General features: G+C 37.0%; 2 protein-coding genes across 35 annotated transcripts in view; one reads left to right on the forward strand and one right to left on the reverse strand.

Moving 5' to 3' along the window:
• ARPP21 (cAMP regulated phosphoprotein 21) overlaps positions 1-16450 on the reverse strand; it is a 156776-nt gene extending 140326 nt beyond the window's left edge. For 14 of the 34 annotated variants that reach the window (XM_055283952.2, XM_055283977.2, XM_055283985.2 and 11 more), the window contains exon 1: positions 14902-15778. The gene's annotated coding sequence lies outside the window, so the exon portion shown is untranslated. The other 20 variants (XM_055283757.2, XM_055283718.2, XM_055283631.2 and 17 more) reach the window with 10 other exon arrangements.
• LOC129489178 (uncharacterized) lies at positions 7764-16251 on the forward strand. Its single transcript, XM_063639072.1, has 5 exons — positions 7764-7776; positions 10512-10638; positions 14229-14263; positions 15108-15549; positions 15669-16251. The coding sequence occupies exons 1-5, from the start codon at positions 7764-7766 to the stop codon at positions 16039-16041; spliced, it is 990 nt and encodes a 329-aa protein (XP_063495142.1). The 3' UTR covers positions 16042-16251.
• Positions 16451-16559: the final 109 nt, after the last annotated feature.

Genomic DNA, 16559 nt, shown 5'->3' on the forward strand with positions numbered 1-16559 from the left:
ATGTATATATCAATATACACATATATATTTATCAAAGAGTATGCATATTTATTTTCTGTTATCTCTGCAGAAATATTTCTCAACAGTAAAATAAAGTTTATCCCCTTGTCGTAGGTTAAAACTTACCAGAGTAAACCTAGCTAATGCATATGATGAATTAGGTTAAGAAATTTGTAGCAATATGTTTTATGTACATAATGTAAAATATACTGATATCAAATAAATCCTTATATTTACCTATAAATATTATTTCTAAGATTTTCCATTTCATCAAGTTAGGTAAATGGGAAAACAAAGAAAATTATTTGGGTTGTTAGTTTACTTCAGGTCATAAGATTTAATATTTAATCAAAATAAAGCATTGTCTTTAAATTTTTCTTTCCAAATATTTTAACAAAGGCACTACCTTTGACAAATAATTAATAAACATGTTTATTATACCTACTATGCTTAACTTTTATTTCATGGTAGGGCTGAAACATCTGTTAACCTCACCACTTCCTTTATCTGAGAAACTGACTCCTTGAGGGTAGAAAGATAAAAAGGCCACCCTGATCCTGCACATCTGCTAAAAGCAACCGTCACCCTCTGCCAACAAACACGGAAAGCACAGTCAAGGAATGAGCGTGTGCATTCCAGGTGTTTGGTTCACTTGGCAGAAAACAAATTGAGGACAAACAATCTGTGAAGAAAGCTCACATGGGCTAATTCTTATCTAAGTTTTTCAGAACATAATCGCAGGAGAAACGTATTAGTTAGAAAGGATAATTTCATCCTCAATATTGGTAAATTCCATACTTTATCTATCTGGTGTTACTTCTCCCCCATGGGGCAGAAGACAGGTTGTAAATAAATAATGTAGTGCCTTTCCCTGAGTTTACAGAGGAATATCTTAGAACACGTATTTGAAGAGCAAGGTAATGTGCCTTAACTGTAAAGAATCACAAAAGAGTAACTTAAAACACGCACTTAAAAGCTCAAACCATGTGAATCCATTAGGAAAAAAATGAAAATGCAATTTTCCTTTAAACTTCACTCATCACTTAATATGCATCTTTAAAACCATTTTTTCATCTATTTGATCACCATTTGTTTTCTGAAAAAATAATATTTTCTCTTAATCACTTATTCCTAGGCATCTATTTGTTCTTAAGTGTGAACCATTGGGTCCCCTAAATAAACCTCATTGCTTCAAATTAAGATGGGTGGTGAGTGCAAATATGGATTTAGACATGCTGCAGTATTTTTTCCTTATTTTTTTACTTAATTATATAATATATCTTGTTGACACTTTATAAAAGCCAATGCTACAGAATCTGACAACCCTCCAAATTTATTTTACTTTTCTTTTCCAGTTATTCATGGACTGATACAATATTTGTGACTCAAACCACAACTTTATAGTATTTTCAAAACAAATATTGATATACGTACAATTTCAGTATACATATTCTTAGAAGTTTCAGTGTTTTAATGGATAGTCAGTACGTGTAGAGAAAGCAGGAACAAGCTATCATTTCTATTATGTGGCAAGTATTTTATACGTGACTCATGAAGAAAATATTAAACTCACAATGGTTAATTAACTTGGCTAGGTGAGTAAGAGGCAGAGATGGAATTCAAATTTAGATCACGATGATGTCAAACCTACCCCCTTCCTATGACACCGGGGGAAAGTGTGTCCCAAAGATATATAAAATCAGGAGCCGATAGTCCATGGCATCATTTGTGCCGTAAACGGCAACCACAAGTATAGACCTGTGAAGCATGCAGACAAATTTCCGTGCACTTTGCGGCAGTTTCAAAAGTTAATTTCCATGGCCTTCTTTGTCATGGCTTCACTGTACCTACTTCCCTTAGCTCCTGATTCTTAGTTAGATGATACCCAGATGAGATAATCGAATTCTCTGTTTTGCATGGCCATTACATATTACAGGGTAATTCATATCGCAAAGAAAAAAATTAAGGATGAAATATACATCTTTCATGCTTCGTTAAACAAGAATCCCTAAATATATCATAACAGAGATAATGTCACTGCTATGACCGCAGCCAAAAAGCAGATAAGTATGGACATTACATAGGCACACAAAGTCCTTTTCACACAGGAGGGAGTCTATAAATACCAGGTAACATTTACAGTACAAGACAATAAAACAGATTATTTCTTTGAAATCACAATGCCACATGTAGCTTTTGATCAAACATGATCCAAAGGTAAACTCAAAATCAGTAGAAGAATACTGACTTTTCACTTATCACTGTCCCTGTGCCTACAGCAAATAATACTCACAAGGCTACAGAAATCTTAGATTTCTATACAGATAAGAATTTTTGCCTGGAGAAACAAGGTAATTCAGAGTGCAGAAAGAGCAAGCCAAGTGAAGTAATTCCCGCAGAGCAGAACAAATGGCACAAATGACCTAATCAATACAGAAATAAGTACAGATTTCCTCCACAAATGGCCACATGGTAGCTTCCCTAACAAGTTCAGAAAAACATCACACTCCTTTCATGTAGATCTTCTTTACCATTTATCGATGTACCTCATCAGGAATACCTACATTTTAGCTTTCTGTCAATTCAATATATTAGGTAAGTTTACCCAGACTTGCAGTAAAATATATCAGCCCATTCAAGTTTGTAGGTCTGGTTCTGTCTCAATGCTGTAAATGCCTTGGCTAACAGTGCAAACCGTTTGATCCCTGCTTAAGCCTAAGGATCCAATCAATAAACGATGAAACAAGTGATATTTCCTCATCCTTTCTTAAAACATAAAAAAAAAATCTATTTTCACAGCTAGATCAAAACAATGAGGTAATGTTTTCAGTGATTTTAGAAAAATTGATTTTAGAGCTCTCTTCTCTTGCTAGATCCTTTGAGCAAATCTTTTATTATACAAATGGCCTTCTACTGGATATAACCATTGGTTTTATCTGCAAAGTGAACAAGTCACAAGTTTACTGTAATTTTATTTGAAATCATTCTTAGTTCTTAGATAACAGTCCCAAATTGCTCCTGGAAGGATGCTAAGACTAAACTCTCTATAGTATTACTAGACAAATCTAGGAGGCCTCTGTGAATCACCACTAGAGCCACAATCTTACCCAAAGCTGAGTCACATTAGTAGATTATAAAATACTGCATGGAATTTTGTGTACACATAGAATTCTGAATCACCTATGAATACCCAAATGTCTTTTTCAAAGTCTCTACTGCCCATTCAAGCTTATAAAAGGTCAAATCCTGCTGTCTGTGCAAGGAGTGCCTTCTAGAAACAATGACCTACACTCTATGTGTTCACAGATGGCCTCTCCTCACAGAACCACTGACACGGAAGCATTCGTCATATACAGTATAGCTGTGTTAAAAACGGATTCCAATTATGCCTGAACAAAATACCCAAGGTAACTGCCACCTCATGAAAACATTCTCAAGACTGGGAGGGGTTTTATGGGGATGCTTTATTTATGTGAGGCCTATGCAATCAAGAAAATACAGTGATAAGGACATAAGAAACTCTGAAACTATGATCACTAGAAAAAAATGAGTACCAAGAAATGAAGTAAGAGGTTTATATTTAATTCTTAGAACAATCCCCTTTTAGAAATGAAACAGCTGAGGTTTAGAAAGCTTAAGAAACTTACTAGTAAGTTGCAGAGTTAGATCTGAGCCCAGGTCTGGGAACCCAGATTCTCTTTTCTTAATCAACTATTCTTGATAAGAGCACCTTCTAATAATTTCACTCCTGTTAGGTAGCATTAGTGCTTACTTTCAGGGCTAAAGAATAAAGCATAGTTAACATTTATGAACAAGCCAATAAAAATGGATGCATGAATATTATACAAAAAAGTGTCATTAAATAATGGAAATTATAAACTGGAAGAGATCTCAGATATCATCTGGCATAATCCTGTTGCTTACAGGTCATTTCAAAAAGTAGGCTCTTTCTCAGTATTTCAGAACAAGGTATTTGAACAAGAGGCAGGTCAGAGGCAATATATATTTCTCCAGACATCTCTCTGCCTCCAAATATCTAAATTGTTTTTGCTGCCAATGAAAAAATAATGCATCTTTTTTTAAAAAAAAGATTATCCTTCAGATGACCTACAGATCAAATCTTTTATTCCTCTGTGGTTTTCCTACAGAACCATTTAAATTTCATCTTCCTCTGATCACAGGCACTATTTTTAATTTATTAAGGATTAATAGATTTTATAATATTTTATAATTTTTTTTTCTGAAATGATTTTCCTGTTTCCTTTCTCAAACACACAAATGTGGAATCTCACAACAAATTCAAAGAATAACTTGTCTTTTGATAAACCTAATTTTTAATTCTAAATACGTAGGCTGGTTCATATATTTTCTATACTTTACTCTGATCAGGCACCTTGAACTGTGGATCCAGTTCGCAATCCCAATGTAATTTCAATCATTTACTTGCAGCCCTAGTAACTAATATAGTAAATGTATGATTTAATGGGATTGAAAAAGAGAATATGACTGGCTCATTCTAATGTCATATACATTTGTCTTGGTTGATGGTGTTTTTTCTTGTTGAAGAGCAACCTGAATGATGGTTTTACTTTGTGGCCTATTACCACCAACAGAACTTTCCTCCCCACCAAAGCTTCTCAGTGGTGTGCACTCTTCCATGTTTGTTTTCTGGAAACAATATTTTTCTACCCTCAAAGTGTACTCCCTAGGGATTTCCTAATTAACTTTATTGGTAAAGAAAGATTTTTCTAATTTGTTGGAATTAATTCATATTGCTTTATCATCCAAGATATTGTCTACCTATAACTTTGGATTTTTGTCAAACTCTCAATTAATCAATTCATTGTTTAGAAAAGTTAAAATGCATCCATCTCATCCAAGTGCCTATAAAATCCTACACATCAAGTTCTCCCAAGTATTTAGCCTGAGACACAATACACAGAAAACTTCAACAAATACTTGAAAAATAAGAATGAATAAATGAGTGATGGTAATGATATCTGATGCAAAGACAAGCCTTGTTAGCCGTCACCCAAGAACTCAGCTGGCTACTCAATTTGGCTTCCATGGAAGTTCCCTTATTTTGAAACAATGTGTTCTCGAATATATTTTGCTGGCTTCCTGATGAGAATATCAACGGTGTCAAAATCTATTGCCTTCTACATGTTTCTGAAGCCTGCCACAATCTCAGAGAAGAAAGATAATCTGTTCCTCTTCTCTCTACGTTAAGGTATAAGGTTTTGTTTTTTGTTTGTGTGTGTGTGTGTGTGTGTGTTTAAAGTGGATGGGTGAATGGAAGTTCATTCCATCAACATTACACTTAGCATTTCTTAAAATGTTGGAAACAAATTAAGAAAGCAAACTCATTTCGTTTGTAATCATCTGGACCCCTTCCTTTCAAACAAGATTATTTTTATAGATCGGGTAAAATGTGAATTCAGTTCTCAATGGTCCAGTTGGATTAAATGATTTTCTATTTAACTCCGGTTAATCCTATCATTTTTCCAAAGTAGCAGGAAGAGAAGAGCTTCCTATAGCTTGGTGGCACTTGTTCTGCTTAAAGCAGGAGGGGACTCTGAAAGTCCCCAATTGTTAATATTCTCTTCTCCCTTTGTCCCTCACCCCTGCCTTCTAATTCAGCACTGTCTACTTGCTTAGTTCTTTGGAGGAGTGAATTCCTTCCTCACATGCTGGGTGTCCTTCACCATGGTTAATCCCTCCAAAGGCACACATCCAGTAAAGATGGGTTGCCTCTAGCTCTGTGTAACAATGATTTGGAAATATTTGTAAACGTGCTTTTGCCTCATTCTTTCTTCCAAGACCATGTTAACTGAGTGTTAATAAATTCCCTTTCCACTTATATGGAAAGGTAATGTTTGTAGTCAGTTTAAGCAGACTGAACTTCTAGAAGCCTTGTTATTCCCATCAAATCCCTAGTCATTGTCTGAGATCTGAAGAAGAAACTGTTTTGTAAGAACAGAAATAATAGCTAGTGCAGTTACAATTCTACATATAAGGGCAGGTTTTTGTCCTCTCAAAAAAATGAGTATCAAATCTGCTTAAGCTGAAATTTCAGGAAAAAAATACAATTAAAACCTTATTTAGAGTAGGTTTTAAATTCTGAGTATCAGTAGAACGGTCAATTTTTAATTCAACAAACTTTGATTAAATATCGGCCACATGCAAGCACTATACTAGCCAAGAACTGCTAAGGACAATGAAAAATGGACTGGGAAATAGGCCTTTTGTTTGTGTATTTAATGTAAGTTAGCTAAACGACTTGTGCGTAAGCATGTTGGCTCTAGCAATATATATGTATCCATATGTGAACAAAATATGTCTACACTTTCCTTGTTTTTGTTTGTTTCCCAACAAATACTTGGATAGCAAAGAAATATAAATTCATTCTCTGACACCTTCTGAGAAATTTTATTGGATAAATAGTTGATTAGGCTATTCCCCAGAAGAATGCTGACATCCATTTTATAATAGGAAATAAAATGCAATTATCTGATGGATTTACTGCTTTGTATAGCTCACCTTCTCTTGTGTTGAATACTATCTGTGGCTCTCCATTTTTTGATAGGGGAACCAATTGTTTAAACCTTAGTTACGAGAGAAGTCTTTCCCTCCTCTGGCCGTGTTCACAGAGGCACAGTGCTGACTCATTTCAGCACAAGTAATGCAGATACTATAGGATCAGAGGCCAGATCAGCGGCCATGTCCAAACAGCTCACTCAGTGCTTGGGGACAGGAAGCTGAAGACTTCTGTGGTAGTGCCAAGGACCCCTGAGTAAGGCCAAAGCTCCATTTGCTTTGTTGCAGAATAGAAAAATGTTTCTCTCATGTCACCTCAAGTATGTTGTTAGTCCCAGCTCCCATCCACTAGTGCAGGATTTTAGGTTTTTCCTTCATGGATTCATTCCAATTGTTTCCTATTCAATGATTTGGTTCTTCATTCACCCCATTTAAATGGTAGAAATTATGCAACTAAAATGTTCTAGAGAAATAATACCCATATGTTAACGTTTTAGACAACTGAATTAGGCCTTTTCTTCCCTTACAAACTGGCAGAAGATTATGGCCTTATTAAGCATCATGTTCCTTACACAATGAACACTTCTGAGATTAGTTACTACCTTGGCTTGGCCTTCAATATTTCATAGCACAGAAAGAGTCAAGCATCACCAATTTTAACCATCAGAAACATTATGGGATAGCAATGAAGGAGAGCTGTATTCCAAATTACCAAAAGATTTTTTTTTCTTAAGTGGAGGTGGGGATCCTTAAATGTAAGAAGAGTAAATCTCTCTCTGAACTTTTTATGTGAAAGGAAAGTGGTTTCTTTTAAGTGAATAATATCCATGTGTCAAGTGCTTTGTTTCTGCTTTGATCCTGCAAGGTAGGTCTTATTCCCACCTTATAAATGAGAAAGTTGAAGCAATGAGGAATTAACTAAGTTGCCAAAGTCACACAACTAGCAAGTTGTTGAGTTGGGACCAGTGTTACTATACAACTTTAACTGTAGAAACTATGAAGCACAGAGAGGTTTAGAACTTTGGCCATAGTCACACTATTTACTCAGACCCAGAAACCAAACACCAGTACCACACACCAATTCAGGTGGTGAATTGCATATTTATGAAGGTAAGTCACAGAAAATGTGATTCAGATACACCACTTTCAGCCCTTATTTTCCTGAACCTTTCATTTTAATCCTAATTTTGTGCATTTCTCTAACCTGTAGAATCTCGTGGAGAGCCATGCGCCTCCTTGGTAAAGCCTTCCTTCATTGCTTACAGCTCATTTACCTGCTCCCTCTCAGATAAGCTACTAGCCTACCTTTGGTATACAACCTCTCTATTACTTTTAATCTGAATTTCAATCAGAAGCTCCACTGAATTCAAAACATCTCTGTCTACAGCTTCCCACATTATATCAGACAAATAACACAGACATTACAATTATTTTTGGAATAAAATAATTTCCCTATTGGAGGGATATTTGCATTCTTATCCCGGAAGATGTATAAGTTTGTTGCAATATACACATTCTATCACGTTAGCTATGTATACTCTCCTACCTCTCCATGATGAAAAAACACCAAAACACTAAGTTATCCATAGTTCTGGTTGAAGACGATAATTATAATGATAATTAAAGATTAAGGCATTCAGTTGTTAGAGTGCTTAACAATGCTAAGGGTAAGCAGATAGCTGCAGCATGTGTATGCAACATGATTATATGCTAGATTATCTTATCATTCCAGAATGCTGTTAGTGATTACGTGAAAATTTCAGTGTTGGAGAGAAATTTGAATCTTCACACAAAAAAAGTGTTGTGACCAAAGTTAAATGACACGGGAGTGAAAAAAATGATGACTCATTAATACCAGCTAGTTCTTTGCAGTGAAATTTTTGAATTTAGTACAATGCCAGTTGTTTGACAATTTCCAAAAATTCTTATGACATCAGCATATCTAAGTAAATTTAAAATAAACAAATATAAACAAAGTCATCGAAGAGTGTTAGCTTGATCATTCCTATAGGCCAGATACACGAAGTAGTCAAATATGACTGCAGAATCCTAACAATTAATTAATTTGGCAGAATTTAATAGCAATTTTAATACAGCTATGTGCCACATTGGCTTAAAGAATCATGATTTGACTAAAAACCTTAAGCTTCTTTCTCTAAACAAAGAAAATAAAGTCCCATATTTTTAACCAAAAGCTTCTTTACACCATTTAAAAATTGTTTTAAAGAAGCATTGAGTAGTTAAAGCTTGCAAATTCTGCAGAATTCTTGATGCTGTCACATACTCACATCGAATCTATTTGTTTTCTGTCCAAAAGCTCTTTGATGATTAAATCAAATCTGATGCCACAACGCTGGGATTTCCACCGAAGTTACATAGATATTAACAAGCAAAATGCTAAGAAAAACATGTAAATGCAGAGTATAGATTTTTTTTTATCTATGTTAGAACTTTTTGTGAGGACTTTAGCTTGCAGTTTTAGAAACATACAAAAAGCTGAAAAATAAATTTGTTAGCTTTCCATTTTTCCATTGAATTTATGGGCAAATAAAATTTAAACAATTATGAGGAGTCATTGAATTTCGGTGAGTTGACATGCTCTTCCTTCACCCTCTATTGACCAGTGGCTCAGTTTTTCCAGGTCTATGTAACAGTAGTGAGACAATCTGAAAGCAATTTGAATCACTGAACAATTAGATGATAGCTGGGCCTTCTGATTTACGTGTCAAAGGATATTTTATCACAATCCATAGGATCACAAAACTTTTAGAAATTGATGTTCAATTTTGTTCTTTAAAGATGTTGAAATTTTTTACCTTGCTTGTTGTTTCTCAATTTCAACTAGACCAAAATATATCAACATGGATAAACTATTTTTTTTTTTAGTGTATGATCTAATAGACTAGAATGTTCTGAATGAGTATTGTATCTTAGCAATTAAAAGGAAATCTGCTAAGTATATGAAAACCACTTCTCTGGTTTCTGTTTCCCTAGAGAGAGTTCTTGTTCTTATCTCAAGTATTTAGTGTATAATAAAGAAGCAACCAAGGATAACACAAATGTGAAAGAATGCTTATCCATTATTAAGAGTTCCAGCACTAAATTTGGCCATGGAAGTAGTTAGTTCTTTTAAATGTCCCTACCACAAGGAATTATTTCCTGACTTGTTTGGGTATCAGTGAGAGATGACTAGGCTTATCTAGGTAGATAGGCTTTGTGAATTTGTTTTCAATGAAAAAGCTGCCAAAAAAAAAGATCATAGATTACACTTTACAATTCATCATAGAAACATTACCCATAGTATACCAGAAAACTCTAGAAAATTCGCTGGAATATTTGAAATAAAAAGTGACGTAATTGTTTTCTTGTTAAAAATTTTGAATCCTTCCCTTAAACTAAAAACAGATTTTATTTGCAATTATCTTAAAACCAATGTTTACAGAAGGGATTTTGTTAACAAAATCTTAATATTTTGTGTGTTATTCATAATGGATTTCTAATTTAAGAATTGTATCATCTTGAAGTAGTGTGAAATGTGAGAATGTAGTAAAAGGCCTGTTTTTAAAGGGGATAATTATTAGTGGACACTTGCCCTCTTTATCTGGATAAAAAGAAATGATTTTCTTTTGCTAGATAACAGGAACAATTATAATGCATATTACTTTTAAAATGTATGAATTTATGACTGATAAATAATTATGAATATATTCCTTGAATGAGACAATTTTGGACTAATGCTTCTAATGCTTCAACATTTTAATGTCGCAATTACAATTGTATCCTAATATATATCACTTTATTACAAAACGTATACAAAAATCTTCTAAACCTGTCGCATCGAAAGGTATATTAAATGGGGGTTATACAACTGCCAAAAGACATTTCTTTGGACAAAGTGTGTAAAGAAATTTAAAAATATTGATCTACTGTGACCATGGACAGTGATTAACATTCTCTCCACCTGGCAATTCCAGGATCTATACTAGTGACTAAAAAACAGGAGCATAATATGACGCTAAGGATTCAGTCTGAAAGTAGAGAGCAATTCGATGCATTCAAACAAGCCCCTTTGTTTTGCAATATCCCCTCCATTGTCTTGATGTAATTATTTCAATTCACTTTTTTGGTTTGCTGCATAGCTATTTCTCAAAGCACAGATATGTCTCAGTAAGTTTAGAGAAAGGTGCATTCAAAATGTTATATGAGCATTTCATGCCTAAAGAAAATATCTTCAGACCACAGAAGATTTTGAGACTATAAGATAACAATGTTACCAGACATTTAAAAACTGCTGAATGAACCAGATATTCTTTCTCGTGCACTTTATTCTTTATGAAACATATTATGTATATATTTTAAATACTTCCTATCTCAGCTCATATCTAATCCTCATAGATCATTGGTTATGATATAAATACAAGTAATATGTACTTCAATATCTAGGGCCAAAATTAATCCAAGATGAGCAAAATTAATTAAATTATAAGACTAAGGCTCTACAAATAATCAATTTATTAGAACTTGGCATAAAGCCACCTAAAGGAAACTAACATTCAGAAGCAAAGACACCCTAAGCAAACAAATCTAGTTACAGATACATCTTGTTAATATTTTCTTTTTCCTTCAACAGTCCTTCAGCATTTGTTTACATCGCTGCTTGAAATTCATTTATCATATTTAACATAAAATGCTAGAATAAAAAATAGAAGGCAAAGTCCACAGAAATGTAGAGCTTCTAGAATCTTAAAGATCCTTTGTTTAAAGAAAGGAAGTATATGTTTTACAAATGCATCATCGCTGACTTAAAATATATTCAGAACTTTCCAGGTGATATAATATGTTTTTAAGGAAGTCAATTCTTTGTGATTAGAGATTCACAAATTTCTAAATAGGCTACTACCATGTGATACCAGTTAGAATGATGCCAGTACTTACCATATGAAGAAATGGCTTTCATTGTCGACATCACCTTTAAGCCCCACATTCTCTCCTAACCTTGTCACAAAGCAGATCTGAATTAAACTGACTTATATACAAATGATTAATTTGCAATTTCCAACCTTAGGGACTTCAAACTGTCTCCTCATACTAATGAGAATTCTCAATCATATTCACTTCTGGCTACCTTGTATATTGTGTCTTCAGTGGCTGACTCATTCTACACTCCACTTATGTAGCTTATCATTATCTTGTCCACAGACAAAATAGACATTGAATTCCGATGAGGATGCCCACTGATTTGAGAAGCTTGAGAAAGGTATCAGCATTGTGGTCCAAAAGGCATGACCACTAAGGGAAATATTTTAGCCAGTGTGATTTGTTTTCCTCCTCTAGAACTAAGTCAAAAAGACAAACAAACAAAAAATCACAGTAACTCATTGTGATGTATTTTCCTTAGTAGTTTATTTTTGGGGATTATTTTTCATAAGAATTGGCAAAAATCCAGATCAACTTTGCACATTGTTCTAACAGCTTCATTTAAAAATTATATGACTAACTTCCCCATTTAATAGAAACTGCTTGCTTTCTCTTATGTTTATTAACCTTGAAACTACTTAAGCATTTTGTCTAATTAGCTTTACTCTGAGCAAAAGAATAACCTGATTATAGCATGTTGTTAATAAGAAAATCAACACAAGACCTTTCTGATTGAACGTTCTCACTTTCTACCTCAAGACAGGTGTTCTGCATATATGCAAATGTTGCAGACAGATGGCTTCTTGCATTGCACACACTATAAAGTTAGGATATTTTGCCCTTTATTGTAACATTCCAAAAGTTACCAGTGCTGCCTCTGCTATTTATATTTTTAAAATATTTAGCCTTCAGTAAGATAATCTGTAGTGCTTATCTTAATTCTAAGGAGAGAAAACACCCCAAATATTCTATCAAGTCCAATCAAAACTTCCTGCTTCTCTTAGTTGTCACAATTCTGGACCTAGACTCCAAGTTCATAAAAGAAAATGAAGCAATTCAAAAGGCAGAGCTTCAGGTTATTGTAGTATCTTAGAAGCATGTTAGTTATTTTATTCACAGAATGTTTTACAAGCTCCAAACCTTTCACCAGAACAATATTTTAGGAATTTGAAATTATTTCTGTACTTCTCACCACCCAAGAATATGACAGCTTGTATTAAAAATAGTTTGCATGCAGGAACTCCGTGGTTAGTATGTCCCTCAAGTTTTAAAAACTCAAATTATTGAGTCTTCTTTCTAAGAACTAGTGAAGAGGTTTACGAAAACACCTATTGAACTATTCACGTATAATTCTCTAACAAAACCCATATTTCCATTCATACAATACATTAGGACTTAATTAAAATTACCATATCCAGTGGTCAGCCTTTACCTTTCCAAATATCCTTGTCCAGTATCCATAACCATGCACTGCTCTGTCTTCCCTCATGCTTCTTTTATTGCTGAGTGAGGCGCTCGCTCCTTCATTAAATAGCATTAAAAATAGACTGCACAGAACTCCCCAGTGGAGCATGCTCTAACACGGCTAATACCACAGTTCTCAAGGTAACCATACTCAACTGGGATCTAAGAGGGAAAGTCACTGGGAGATCAGCAATTTGCAAATCTAATAGCACACACAATTCTGTCTTGGTCTGAGCTAAATACTGCAAAGGACAAATCAGCATGTAGTGAAATTAAGTCACTGAGGAGGTGAAAGTCAGTTTCTTTAGCTGTATAAGTTTCTTTAAATATACTTCCTCTAAACAAAGTACTCTGTTTAATAGGCATTTTTTCTAAAGTAACTTAGTTATTTTAATTATTGAATGGCATAAATCATGCCTGGAGAGGATAAATTTAAAACATGAATGCATAGCAATCCACATATCTTAAACATTTCATTTAAACAAAATCAAAATACTATTGATAAGCAAATGTAGTAATCAATTATGTTTCCATATCTTTTGTAATGAGGAAGCATATTCCTCAAAGCATATACCCAAACTCACCATCCAGAAAATTTACAAATATTCTGTCAGTCAAAGTGATGAAAAGCAGGAGAATGTTATAACAAAGGAAATATAGGATCAAACACAAATACATACCTTGAAAACCCACATACACTTGAAAAGAGTGTATTCATAAGCTCTCACAGGCAATTCACATTAGAAATGCAGCAGAAGTAATTACTGCCAAGATAGTAGATTACTCGGCTATTTGAACAAAACGTAGATAGATCTCTTGGCTTCCAAATGACTGTCTTTCATGAAAATGACATTAACTAAAATCTTATTAAGATATTTAAGCCCTGTGGTAATAAATACACAGAGGATCAAAGGAGTAGGTGTATTTATCTTAAAGTGTGTCAAAGGTTTTCTGATTTTTAACAAATGAAAAATGATTTCCTGTCATCTCCACTTCTCTGTTTACTTAAAACAATCATAGCAGTTTCTATCTCCAAAGTAGATGAGAAGGGGTTAGGAATCATTTGAATTTATTCTGCATTTGAACGAAATCTTATACAGATTCATTTCAACTTTGGGGAATGTCCTTCTTGTTTTGAGAGGCTGAGTGTCATACTGGTAGAAAATCAAACATCAAAAAACTTAAAGAAATCAAAAATTAAAATGAATATCTGTACTCTAAACACATTCTTAAGAAAACGATTTCTACCAGCCTTTTATATTTCTTAGCTGCCCACCCCTATAACTTTCAATTCTTTGTTTTTCTTTTAGGCTTGGATTCTGTCCTTATCCTACATCTTCAGGAGGTGATCAGGTAGCAAACCTGAATAGCTGACAGCAACCACATCCACCCCAGCTACATTTCTATGCATAAACATTGAGTGAGTTAATTCCTATTCCCAAGAAACTTTCTAAACACCTGCCTAATTCAACTCAATTCTACCACCTTATCTACAACCTGAGACAGAAAAGAGTAAATTGATGATTGCAATGAAGCACAGATTTCATGCATGTAAAAATAAAACTGAACATCTTTTCTATTCTTCCCGCTGAGCCCTTTGGGACCTAGGACCCCAATCCTTCCAGGACAACAAACAGAGTATAACTTTCTACCTCTTCAATAGGTCTCTTTCAAAAAGAGCATTGCAAACTTTCTACCATAAAGCCTATACAAATCACTGTAGACTTCTCTGATGAAAATCACTGCCAACTTCCAGCTTTCCATTTCTGTCTTTTTTGGGGGAAGGAGCATCCATCCCTCCTTGACGAAACATGAAAAACACAATACATGTGTAACAACATCAGCTTTCTACAAACACGAAGAAGAAATACAGACAAGAAATAATTCAAAACAGACAGACAGATATATGGCAGAAAGAAAGAAGGAATTCTAAAAATCCACAAAAGGCGTGCAATGTTCACGTCGGAAGACCTTGATTATTACCTTGATCGAACAGTGGATATCCCCCCTGCGTCTTGGTGCCTTGATTGGTTTGATTTAGTTTTGGATTTTATTAATATTATTGTTTCTCAATGATTGATTTGGCTGGATTTGTTTGTTTTGGCTTTTGGCTTGGCTTTTGTTGTTGTTGTTTTTGTTGTTGGGTTTGTTTGTTTGTTTTGTTTTTGGTCGATTTATTTAACTGCTAGTAAAAGGAGCTTTCTGCAGTGTCGGCTGGGATCCCACACAGCTGTGGCAGCCAGGGCTGCGGCGGCGGCTCGGTCGCGGCTTGCGTCCCCGCTGCCCCTGCTGCTGCTGGTCTCTGCTCCGGACGCGCTCAGAAGGTGCCACCGCCGCCTTCTCTGCCCGGCTGGCCGCCGGGAGTGAACGCGCCCCCGCCTCCCGTCTGCTCTTCTGTCCGTCTGCACGTCTGTCAATCCGACCGTCTGTCGGTCCGACTAGCAGCTCGGCGCGGGATTCTCGCTTCCCTGCGCTCTGCTCTCAGAGCTGCCACTCTCGCAGGCTGCCAGTCTGTGCGCTGGTCTGTCCGTCCGTCCGAATCCCTCCGTCCCACCAGCAATGCAGCGTCCCTCTTCCGGTCTTCTGTGCCCACAGTCCTCTCCCACTCTGTGCCCCTGGCCGCTTCGCTCGGTAAGAGGAGGGCGTGTGGAGGGAGGGAGCACGCGAGTGTTGCTGTCTATCTTTCTGTGTGCCTCTCCCTGCCTACTTAATGCTCTCGCTCTCTTTGCGTTCTGGTCTCCCTCTCTCAGGCTGTCTGACTGCTCCCACCTGTCCGTAGCTCTGCCAGTCCCACCCCTAGCCAGCCAGCCTCGGTCGATCCCTCGGTCCCGTTCCTCCCGCTTGGCCGCCTCCGTCGTCTGCCCCTCCGCCGGTCCGTGCCCTCCCACGCGGCTGGCACTGCCGCCGGGGGCGGCGCCCGGCTCCTCCCTGCAGCCCCGGATGCGTCCGGTCCCCGCCCGGGCTGAGGGCAACGCGCGTGTGGCACGTGGCTCCGCAGCTGCTCTGGCCGGAGACCCCGGGCCCCAGACCTGCCACACCCGGGAGGTGGCCGCAGCCGGACGCCTGCCAGTGCCGCCGCCTCTGTGCCACTGGGAGCATCCAGAACTGGCCCATCCAGAGTGATGGCACCTGCTGGGTGCGCCGGGCGCCCGCGGTACCACTCATTCCCTGGGCCGTTCTCCTCCAGCCCTAAGGCTGGAGACAAAGCGCATTAGCCACGCGCAGCAGCGTGAGCATCATTAATCAGAAAGAAAACTGGCACGTTGCCCCCTGCCCCGCCACACCGCCTCCCTGCTCCCAGCCAGCAGGCATGTATTCTCTCTTGTCCCCCGTGCCCAGGCCCTCCAGCGTACCCGTCTGGGGGGCGCCCCTGGACTCCTGGGGACTCTTGACGAAGCCTTGCTCCACTCCCTCCACCGCTCACTCTCCAGGCCAACTCTGCAGAGACAGTCCCACAATAATAACACCTCGCCCCACCCGAATGAATCCGTAGCCTCAGAGCTCTTGGAGATTCTTTGTTTTGAGCAAGACTGAAAGTCCGAGCGTGCAGCACCAAGTGTATTCCCCTTGGGTGACTGCCCAGACCGCTGCCTACCTGATCGCTGATTTGGAATCACAGAGGTGCCACAGAAACCTGGGCA

Source organism: Symphalangus syndactylus, chromosome 1, assembly GCF_028878055.3.
Source record: "Symphalangus syndactylus isolate Jambi chromosome 1, NHGRI_mSymSyn1-v2.1_pri, whole genome shotgun sequence".
Classification (NCBI taxonomy): Eukaryota; Metazoa; Chordata; class Mammalia; order Primates; family Hylobatidae; genus Symphalangus; species Symphalangus syndactylus.

What these genes read in the sequence shown, in the direction of transcription:
- LOC129489178 (XM_063639072.1), top strand. An exon ending in TTATCCTACATCTTCAGGAG is followed by an intron (nt 14,264 to 15,107) that starts GTGATCAGGTAG and finishes TTTAACTGCTAG; the next exon opens with TAAAAGGAGCTTTCTGCAGT. An exon ending in GCCCCTGGCCGCTTCGCTCG is followed by an intron (nt 15,550 to 15,668) that starts GTAAGAGGAGGG and finishes TCCCTCTCTCAG; the next exon opens with GCTGTCTGACTGCTCCCACC.